This window comes from Melanotaenia boesemani, chromosome 11, assembly GCF_017639745.1.
Source record: "Melanotaenia boesemani isolate fMelBoe1 chromosome 11, fMelBoe1.pri, whole genome shotgun sequence".
In the NCBI taxonomy this organism is placed as follows: Eukaryota; Metazoa; Chordata; class Actinopteri; order Atheriniformes; family Melanotaeniidae; genus Melanotaenia; species Melanotaenia boesemani.
Genome location: NC_055692.1, coordinates 26,839,178 through 26,850,138, shown reverse-complemented (window position 1 = coordinate 26,850,138; position 10,961 = coordinate 26,839,178). Strand labels below are relative to the sequence as shown.

Below are 10,961 nucleotides of genomic sequence, written 5' to 3'. Positions count from 1 at the left end.
AAAAGTTTGAATTGGACTGCCAAGAATCCCCCCTCTGGCTAAAAGCATACACAGAGTACTACATGCAAAAATCTCTGCAACACCCTGCTTTTACTTATCTGGCATGGCCTACATAATCTACCCATTGTTAGTTGTAATCACACTAAATGTGTAAATACAGGCAAAACATACTGCATTCCTGAAGCCACATCGAGAGCCGGGTCTATCACACATCCTTCTGGTTTTTATGTGGTAAATAAACAAATTCCTGAAATCTTTAATCAACAGAAAGTAACAAAATCAAAAATGGTACTTAAACTGATGCAGCAGGAAGGTTTGGAGGGTTGAGGATAAACAAGCGCGTGCAGTCCCATCATAACCTAACGTGAGCATGATTCTTTAAAATTCTAGCTTCATCTGTATTCTTATGGGCAAAATATGGATCATCTAGGCAAATGAAGCACATTCATCCAGCAGCGAACTGTGATAATCACCCTCATTCATCAAAAAGTACCAGATAAATCAGCAGAGCTGTGACAGCCTCTGATAAACTTGTAACATTTTTTCATCATTTAGTAACCGAACATTTGTGTCTGCCAGACCAACCTCAGCGGTTGGCAGAAGCTACCAAACCGCATGCTATGTTTAAGACCATCGCTCAAACCTACCTAACCACAAGTTATGACACAATGTATACATTCTTCATTTATTTGAAATTCATTTTATTCATGGCTGCTGACATTGTTTTGTTAAATTATCATCTAGGCACCATCTGCCATGAGTTAAATTTATCGCCACTTCAAAATATTTATAAATGAAATGCTTCAGTTTGAAGAAAGGCAGAACAGAATCTCACTACCATCTAGTGGTGAGTTGCTGCAACTCAACCCCACAGTTAAAAGGAGAAGTCTTGGTTTTATTGGAACGAGTGCGTGGCTAAAGTCTCATAGAGACAGGAGGTGCTGGCGACTGCAGCTCCCTGTCCAGCAGTCGGAACAGCATGGCGCTTTTGTTGCTCTGTGAGGTGTGTCCGAGGGAGCGGTGGAGCTGAGCCTGCAGGTAGTGGACGTCCCGAAGCCGCTCCTTACAGTTCAGCTTGATGAAATAGGCGGTAGCCTCGTTAAGCGTGTCAACAGCCAAAGCTGCCAAGTGCAAATCTGTCAGGACAAACAAAAAAAACCCAGCAGAGTGTAAATGGAAACAAACAACCCCATGATACTGTGAGAGGTGGATTGTGGTATAGAGCAGGCTTAGGGGTGAAATGTTACCTGGTTGACCTTGTATGTTTGGCCTGAATCCAGCCACTGCCATCTGACAACGAGCTGCCAGCAGCAAGGCACGGCCTTTGTCAATGACAGCTCCGTGGGCCAGAACGGGCTCCATGGCTTCATGAAGTACACTCAGAGCCTGCTCAGGGACTCCCAGCATCAGCTAGAGTGGAAGCACAAAGAGAATAACTAACTTTTAAGAATGAAAGAAAAGAAAAAGATGACCATTTGTACAGTTGTACTGGTTCTACTTTGTTTCAACACCTAGACATTAACTTAAAAAAATGTTTTAAGAAAAAAAAATCTGTTTTCCTGATATGGCTGACCTGAGTGAAAGCCAGATGAAGGATGGCTTCTGAGGCCAGGGACTGTAGGTGGTGCTGTCTGGCCAGAGCCAAGGCCTGCAGGAGGATAGGAAGAGCTGTGGCGAAGCCAGATGACTCCCAGTGAAGCTCAGCAGTGGACAGCATCACTCTGTAATATAAGAGAAATTACCAAAAAAAGAGTTTAAAAACGTGGCTTTGACTGATTCATGAACATTAACAGTGGGAGAATCTAGTTACATAGATAAAATTAACGATAAACCACCCCTCTCCAAGCTACAGGAAGGGGCAAAGTTATCAGAAAGCATGTTTTCCTGGAATAACCATGAAGTTTGCTACCTGATAATTATCTCTGTGGTCTTGGTCTTCTCACATTGAACCTGCAGCCGCTGTAAGATGCTGTACGCTTCAGTGCTGCGGTTGAGAGCCTTCAGAACTAGAGCTTTCCTGTCATTGAACACACCATTACTCACAGCATGATTTACACATGTATGAAACAATTAACAGACCATCTGGGCTTTGGTGATACCTGTATAGGCCTTCTGTTTTGTTCAAGGCAGAGATAGCCGTTACTAGCAGTTCTGCCAAATGGAATTTCCCTTCGTTCATATGTCTCTCAAACTGGATTTTCAGGTCACACAGCATCCAGAGCTGCACGAGGATTTACAAAAACAGAAATGATGAAAATGACTTAGCACATTTCCCTTGCACCATTATTTTAAAACATCTTTAGGCTTCAAAGCCATGATGAAAAAGCAGATGGAAAAAAAAAAGAAAAAAAAAAGATGTTTTTTTTCTGTTTTAAGAAGACCATCTGCTTGCATTAAATCAGCATCCTCTAAAGCATAATCTGCAATCTTTATTATGTCCCTTTTTGTAAAAAATATTTTTTTTCTGTAATAAAATCTACAAGGCCATTTTAAATAGGCCTGACTGAGCCTGCCAGCCTGAAAAGGTCAGAGTTGTGCTTTTTATCTCCTCTCTCTGCAGTTATCATTGCAGAATATCAGCACTGAGTAACAAATCGTGGTTGAAACAAAGCACCTTTGCATGTTGTGTGTGAGAAGGAAACTGTTCTTTCAAATGCTGAAAAATCTCTGTAACAGCATTGTAGAGGCCCTGCAACAGAAACAAAGGAACAGAAGACTATGTGTCAAGTCCTAAACTCCACCCAGGAGCTGGAAAGCAGAAGTAATTAATGTTCACAACCTTCATACAATAGTGGGAAGATAATAAACCTTCCCAGTAAATGACTAACAGTAGGACAGAGAGCAGACAGATGACATCAAATCAAATGTGCTACCTGCTCAGCATGCAGCTCGGCCAAGTGACAGAGAACCACGGCAAACGCCTCTGTGTTGTTTTGCTGGACCCCGAAGTTGACCGACTCCAGACTGCTCATGTTGAGAAGCAGCTGGGCCTGCTGCAGAGCCATGGTGCTGCACAAAACATGGGAGGTCTCATTAAAAACAAAAAGTATCTATGGCATGCTCTTGAATGCGCAGAAAGGGCATTTACAAAACCAAAAATGTTATTCCGTGCATAAGATGTGTAAGCCGTTTCACTAATTTGATTGAATATGAACTTGTATAAAGTTGAGTTAGAGGAACTGACAAGTGTGTGTTAGAGGGGTATGGTGACCTAGCTGACCTCTTCCCGTACATCCTCCATATGGATGTAGTCTGAGCCAAGCTGATCTCGATCAGCTCCGACAGACTGTGCTTCCAGTGCAGGATGTCTGTGTCCTTCAGTGCATCCATCAGTTTGTGGGCAGTCTTACCCTGTGTCGCCCCCTGCTGGACTAACGACTGAATGCCCAGAGATGCTAGATACTACGGAGAAGTGCAACAATCAACATGTTGGTGGTTTCATTTTCACAGGAGTATCAATGAACTCATTTCAACTTCAAATACAAATGCTTTAAAAAAAAAAAAAAAAAAAAAAAAAAAAAAAAATAATGACAACAAAACACCTAATTTACAAGGAAAAAGGTAACACCTTTAACAAACAAAGTCATAAACTCTGACTGAACGTTAAAGGTACAGTATGTAAGTATTACTGTGATCTAGTGGTAAAAATGGGTATAGAAATGGTTTCAAATGCCAGGCACAGTTGTGAATGGATGGTAGTCAGTGACCAAAATTCTTTCAGACATAAACATGTTTTCATCTGCAAGTGGATCCAAAGGCCTCAGGCTTTTTAAGGTGCTACTTATTCCAGACTGTGCTCTAGCACCTTTCAAACAAAGCTGGTACTGTTGTTTTAAAGGTCAGAGGATTCTCACTTCACACACAGCTTGTTGTCCATTCAGAGACACCATAGTGAAAATGTTGGCACAAATATTGCAGCTACCATGTATGTGGATATATATGGGTCATTCAAAGAGAATATGTTATTTTAGTGAAGTGATAAGACACTAACAGAAGTGCAGTTTTTAATTATACATTACATTTTTCTGTCCTTAATCTTTTATTTTGCTACATGCTGCACCTTTAAATCATATTTAGAAATTCTCTCAAGGTGCTCTCTGAAGAGTTGCTTTCCCCCCACAGAGATGATATGGGTGTAAATAAGTACAAACAATCAGAAAACACAAGATGTGCAGCTTTGGCTGGTGAGGGGGTGTAATGATGCATAAAATTATAGTAAAGTCCTTTCTAGACATGCACTGCTTTCCTTAATCTCATGGCAAATAAATGTGTGGGTGTCAAATATGAATGAACACTCCAGTGCTTTTCCATTAAAATGTTGTGGCAGCAGTTTTGGTCCAAGTCTGTAATATAAAAATATACACTTCCAGCACTTTCACAAGACTGAATTACATGCAGCAACTTTAAAAGATGCACATATAAGAACATAAAAGTGGGGGAGACTTAATTGTTGACTTGACAGAACAGATTTTTCATCAAGCTAAGCTCTTTGACCGACAGACCTTATACCCAGTACAGCTGACGATAACCAAGTAATTGAAATAAATTTGTAAATTGCAATTCAATAAAAACATTAACTTTAATATGAGATGCTCTATCATATGTTAATAATGTATATTGTACATGTACTGTAGTTCTACCTGATTGTTTTTGATGTAGGCTGAACTGAATGACTGAACAACATTAACATAAAGGTGCCCTTTTGTTTGAATGACTGAATGTTTTCACTTGAGCAAACTAATAAAGCTAGCTTAAGATTGTTTTGATGTAAATTATTTAAACAGTCTGCAGTGTCATCTAATTTTAATCAGGTTCTTGCAACCTTCCCCCAGGTCTGTGCCTTGATGTAATCCTGTCACGCATATTTACAGACAGTTCTCTGGGCAATAGCTTAGTTTTCACTTTAACACACAAAATCAGCTGTGAGACCTGACATTAAGAAGTGTGTGCCTTTTTAACTATGCCCAAATAAGCACAGATGACCTGTTCAAGTTCTAAAAGCACTGCAATGGCCACTGATAGTAGCAAGATGTATCAGAGCTCAACTGTGTCTTTATGTGCCTGTTGTTGCAAAACCCCAAACACCTTTATCTTTATCGTTTTTTGTGTTAGCAAGTGATTATTCTGAAACAAAACAAAAAGAGGAAAACTTCAGTGACTGAACATTTTTCATCTGCACTGTTTATGATGCAATACTCGCACTACTATAACTCTTGATTCATCTTGGGTAAAGCAGATTAAAATATGTTTAGAAAGAATTTAAGCTAAACAAATTCAATATAATCACAGCGCAAACCACTTGAAAGCATTCTTATCTAAGACCTCATGTTGAACTCACTGGGAGGCAGAAATGGGCGGCCATTTTCACAGAGTCCTCTGTTAACACTGTGCTGTCCGAACCCTTCATCTGTTTAAGTGTGTAGAGCCAACTCTGCAGGAGAAGAGTAGCGTTAGATTTGGATATAATCAACAAAGTTTTTCCAACTGTATACACAGGAGGAAAAAACAAACAAACAAAAAAAAAAAAAAACATTACACACGATTCTAAAAAAGTGAAGTTAATTTATAAGCAAATAGAGTCCAAACTGCTTAACTCTAAGCACAATTTCACAAACTCATTCTAATGCAGCGCCCTGATTACCAATAAGTCAACTCATTTTACACCTGCACAAACTCAACTGGAAATCAGAGTATTAAAAAAAAGCATCAGGTGGCTTATACTGATGTTAATCAATAAGATGGAACAACAAGAAAGCAAAGGAAGAACAAGAGGAGGCCTAGTAGATGATGAAGGTAATCTAGGAAGGAGATGGTGAAGATGAGCAAATATTTGTAATGACCAGGACCAGATGTGAGCTGCATTGATGTTCCTTTGCATTTCTTTGTCAGATCACCTTTTTGTTTTTGCCTTGCAGCAACAAATATTTTTGGTGGTTCCCATATGTGAAATGACTGCAAAATACATAATGCATGCTCATGTATATGCAATCTTTGTGTTGCATATACATGTAGTTCAGTAAATGCTACTCCATTCCTACAGTTCACTGAGATAAAACAAAGCTCATTTCCACACACATGGATGTATCTGACTGTGTAACGTGACTTCATGAAGCCAAAACATGGATAAAAACACTGATGGTTGTGTGTCTGACGTAAACATAAAATAGCGGTGGGTATTATTTTGGTGGAACTTCTGAGAGGAGATGCCATGGTTCTGAGTACTGTCTGTCATTTGACAAGAGATTTGTCAAGTTTTGACAAATGAATTGTGTAGGAATTGTGCTTAAGAGCTGCAGTTTCTGAAAATGTTTGGGATAAAAGTAGGGAATTGTTTGTTTTACCAAACAGTGCTGCAAGCACACATGATCATTGGACTCCTGGGCTATGCGAATGGCCTCCTGCAGAGCCAAATCCGCCTGCTGGCTAGAAAATTAGAAAAAGAAAGCCCATCAGTGTAAGAAATGCTTTTTTTTTTTATTTAAACACTCATCAGACAGCACCGGCTCTTTTACTTACTAGTGGCCAAAGCGACAGTGTAGGCTCGCTAAGTTAAGAGCAGCGTAGCGAAGACTTCGACCGTAGCCTTCATCGCCGTTGCTTTTTCCCTCATTAACTGACAAAATGAGGCGGTCAAAATAATGTAAGAGGCTGTGAGCAGAGATGAAGATGTCCTGGACTCTCATGCTGTTCAAGTAGTTCAGATAGTGCTATGGACAAATGGAAGAGAACAGGGCTCATGAAGGAAACACAGTTCCTCTGACAGTCTAAATTAAAAGATGGAGGTTAGGGGGATGGACCTCACAGCTTCAGCAAAATCTGGGTTAAACTTCAACATGTTATTGAGCTCTTCTTGCAGTGAAGCAGGCTTTAGAGCTTTGTTCTCGTCGTTCTTCAGGAGATATGCCTGCAGAGAGATGTTTTTAAAAAATATGAGAGCCCTTTCGTGCAACAACAATACATCTAAGTTTGATAGAAAATCATATTTTAAATCTTCTGTTGAAAATTTACTGGTTTAAAAAAAGAAGAAAAAAAAAATCTTAACACTGACCTGTCTTGCAAGAAAATACTCCGCTTGTTTTTGTGATAGCGGACCTTTGCTTGGAGCATTGTCACTTCTAAAACAAAAACAAAACAAATAAAAACCCCCTTTAACCTTTAACAATCTCCATCAGAACAACAGTCTTTTTCATGAGGAAGCTGGGTTGGGTTTTTGTTTGACTCTTTGCATGCAGAAGGTCAAAACATTTCACAAAGTAGTAAGTATAGGTATAAATTTCTGCCTTAAATCAAAAGTTTTCTTTTCTGTATTTAGGAGCAGGAATATTTGATTTCATGCTCACTTATACTGCCCTCACTCACAAGAATGACATTTCATCTCAAAACCACATTTCACTGTTGCTTACAAAAAATATCCTGCACCTTCAGAGCTCCTTGCATAAAGACTTCTGTGCCCTGATAAAACTTCCCCTGGATTTTCAGGTTACTCAAAATCAAAACTCCCAGCCAACTGAGTGTGTATATATATATATATATATATATATATATATATATATATATATAAATAAAGTAATAGTACTATATGTAAGCTGCAGCATGTGTGTGTATGTCAGGACTGCTTGATTGTTCCTAGATTTTTACAGATTGAATATCAGTTCATTTTGTTCCATAATAAATGTCAACACATGCAACAACTCAAACACAAACTGAGCAGCTTTGCGTTTGCAGTCCAATATGAACAGAAGTGTGCAGACCTATTTAAGGGGGAGACAAAGCAGCCACTTCATTGACACAATATTTGAAGTTTTCTCATCTTATTCTGCTGCCAAATAGAAAAAAAATAAAGTTGTTTAAAAATAGTAATCCATCCATATAATTGGTCAGAGTTACTTTGTTAGAAAGATTAAGTCAGACTTTTATTTAACCAAAACTACTGCTAACCTCAGAGACTCCCATTAAACTCTGGAAAGTAAAAAAATCTTCATGTGGGACTGTAACTAGAAATTAACTGCTGGCCTGTATTATAAAAGACTCATTTTACTGAAAATTTTAATATTTTAAAATTAGTTTTAATTAACTTTTTTATTTCATCAGGTTCCCTATTGAATCTTTATCTGTAGACTCAATACAGAGTATTAAGTCAACTCTACAGCCCCCCTCATTTAGTTTTACTCCTTTGGATGTGATGTATGTTTGTAGAGATTTAAAGTTAATAGATCTTAACAAATCAGCTGGTCCAGACATATCTTTATTTTATCATGCTTAGACCCAATAACAATAATAATAATACCCAATTAAATAAGCTGCTTTTCCCACAAGAAACAGCTATTTCAAATTTAAAAAAAATATTATTTGTCCCTGGAGGGCTATTTAAACTTACCACGAGGGCTTGAGGTGAAAACTCCCTAAGTCAATGTGTGTGTTTATTTTAAAAATCATTGCATCATTCATCCCATGCTGCATTTCATTAACCTATTGTTGTTTTACTTGTTGTTTATAATAGTTGCCTGTTCGTTTGTTTTGTGGTCCATTTTAAATTTGTGGTTGAGCTGCCGTTTTGACCAGGTAAGAGATTTCTAATCTCAGTGAAGTTTTATCTGATTAAATAAATCAGAGCTGGGAAAGAAAGAAGACACTGTGCATTCAAAAACAACATATCATTCTCTGAGTCAGTCAGCTATTTCATTCAAGAACATTGCCACTAACCGTAGCTCTGACACATGCAATGGGGCATCCACCTCCTCTTTGTCCACTCTGTCTCCCACTGTGTCCTCAGTGCTGGTGAGGTCCATATCTGAGACATCTGCAACCAGCACCGGCAAACCCACTCGCCCATGTGCAGGCTTGGCATAGTGACTGTGATAGTAGTGCTGCAGAGACTTGTACAGTTTGTAAACTTGACTGAAAGATAGCTTGTTGTACGCCAGCAGCATGTGCCTCATAAAAAGACCTACAAGGCAGGAAAAATATTAGCTTAACCCAAAACATCTTGAGGAGAAAGACAAACGACTTTCAAATCAGACTCTAAGGACTGTCATATGAAGTGTTACTTACCCACAACACTGGTTTTATAAGCTTCAGAGTCAAAAGCAGTGAATGGGGTGGGAAGAGTTGAAAAAAAGGACTCCATATCTTTCAGTTCTCCATCTGCCATTTCATGTAGCCTTTGGAGGAGAAATCAACAGCATCATCAGCTACATACATTCATATTTAAATGCTATTCTAATATCATGTCCAAATATTGTCTGGCTTCTATGTTATTATGTAATTGTTTTAGTTAAAGAGGATGGGAATTAAGTAGACAAACACTGCTTATAAAAAGTTGAATTTAAAGGACGTTGTGGAAAAAGAAATTAGAATATACAGCTGTTTTTTCCATTAACTTATGTCAGGGAAGAGAGAGGCCACAGTTACAAAATCAAGAGATGAGTATGAGTTTTTCATTCTGTCAAAGACTGTATGGACAAACAATTCAACATGATTAATTAAGTTAGTTATTTGTAAAGAATGTTGATCTTTAATAATCTGTTTTATAGAATTTAATTAGAAGATTTACATTTTATAATGCTTAAACCTTTTTAGGATCAGGATCCTACAATGTGTTGAACCCAAGGCCAGCAAAAGCTACCGTAGCATTAGCAAAATATTGAGATTTCTTTTAACAACGAGGCTACCAGCTGATATACGAGTTAGCGCCAGGGAGGATCAAACTGAAGCAACACACCTGATTTTGACAGCATATGCAGTCTGAGGACAACACTCCTCCACCGTCTTGAGGAACTGACCGAGTGTCAAATCTGGACCCTGAAAAAAAATAATCACAATAAAATGAGTAAACATCGGCTACAACATAGTAAAGGTAACTGCAATGTTAAAAACCAACCTGCTGAAGGGGAAGAATAAGCTTGTTCAGTCGTCTTCTTTCTGGAAGTGTCATCTTGGAAGCGGTCATCTCATGCAGCAGCGCCAAGACGGAGATTTTATACGGAGTCACCCAGTCTTTAATGCCAAACACGTTAGCGTGGACCACACCGTTTGTCATCATAGGGTTGAAGTACAAACTTTCATGCACGCTCGCCATCTTCAGTTTACTCTAATCCAACATCCACAGGAGTTAAAGTTAAATACAATGCGCTGTTACGCAGACAACTGAAGACCACCACAAGCAGTTAGCTAGTTAGCTACCTTTACAAAGTCACTTTAACGTTGACTGAGTCGCTTAAAAAAGATAAATTACACAAGCGTTTGTCCTCATCCAACTTGCACATCACATCTAGTATTTAGAGCATGCAGATATTATCGGTCTCGCCACATAATTTGTGCAAGCAAGTTTACAAGAACCCCCTCTTCCTTTCAAACCGCCCTCCTTCTGTCGCCTTAAAATATACGTCATAAATAGGCGTTTGCCATTTTGTTTCAATCAAACATATTACAAGGAAAGCTGAGACAATAAAAAAAATCTTTATAATGGAGTTAAAAAAATATTCTTTTCATCTCTTAAATGTCAACATTATCTGACACAGTACACACAGAGCAGTCCAATATGAACAAACACCCGGGATCCGGACATACACTTTTATTTCGAAGGCTGGAATCGGAAGTGAATATGTGTCGCTTTTGACTCCCTTATATTGACAGCAGCTGAGATCTGCTCAGAAGTTAGTGGTTATTTTGTTTATTGACTTCCAGAGGCCACAGTGTATAACAAACGCGTTCTGAAAACTGTATGTTCCTTTTAAGAGCTCAGCAACATCCACTAATCATTGAAGCAGTACAAAAACAGCTGGGTTCAACTATGAGTAAACACTGCTCTCTAGTGGTCACGTTGTATCATTACAACTGCACAGTTTAACATCAAATTACATGGATCCAACAGCCTATAAAATTCTGCACAATGACTCATTCATTTGAGTAAGGTGTGTTATAGTAGTTGCGCATTGGAAATATGCAGGAGACTGGCCCAA

At 38.6% G+C, this 10,961-nt stretch overlaps 1 protein-coding gene across 2 annotated transcripts; it reads right to left on the bottom strand.

Moving 5' to 3' along the window:
• Positions 1-241: 241 nt before the first annotated feature.
• Positions 242-10,514, bottom strand: anapc5 (anaphase promoting complex subunit 5). 2 transcript variants are annotated; one of them, XM_042000224.1, is made up of 18 exons: positions 10,492-10,514; positions 9,881-10,090; positions 9,722-9,801; positions 9,052-9,161; positions 8,704-8,947; positions 7,049-7,115; positions 6,803-6,904; positions 6,517-6,707; positions 6,342-6,423; positions 5,339-5,431; positions 3,221-3,402; positions 2,874-3,009; positions 2,615-2,689; positions 2,100-2,221; positions 1,910-2,017; positions 1,574-1,721; positions 1,248-1,410; positions 242-1,136 (listed from the first exon to the last, which is right to left on the bottom strand). In XM_042000224.1, exons 2-18 carry the CDS (start codon positions 10,076-10,078, stop codon positions 916-918), a joined length of 2,322 nt encoding a protein of 773 aa, XP_041856158.1. In that variant the 5' UTR covers positions 10,079-10,090; positions 10,492-10,514; the 3' UTR covers positions 242-915. The 2 variants fall into 2 exon arrangements, with proteins under 2 accessions (XP_041856158.1, XP_041856157.1); XM_042000223.1 differs by lacking the exon at positions 10,492-10,514 and adding an exon at positions 10,221-10,361.
• Positions 10,515-10,961: the final 447 nt, after the last annotated feature.

Excerpts from the sequence above, each read along its gene's own strand:
- anapc5 (XM_042000223.1), bottom strand. The coding sequence starts at position 10,265 with ATGTGCAAGTTGGATGAGGACAAACGCTTGTGTAATTTATCTTTT. Across the intron at positions 9,162-9,721 it reads GCATATGCTGTCAAAATCAG|GCTACATGAAATGGCAGATG; the intron begins GTGTGTTGCTTC and ends TCTCCTCCAAAG. Across the intron at positions 2,222-2,614 it reads CTCACACACAACATGCAAAG|CTCTGGATGCTGTGTGACCT; the intron begins GTGCTTTGTTTC and ends ATCCTCGTGCAG.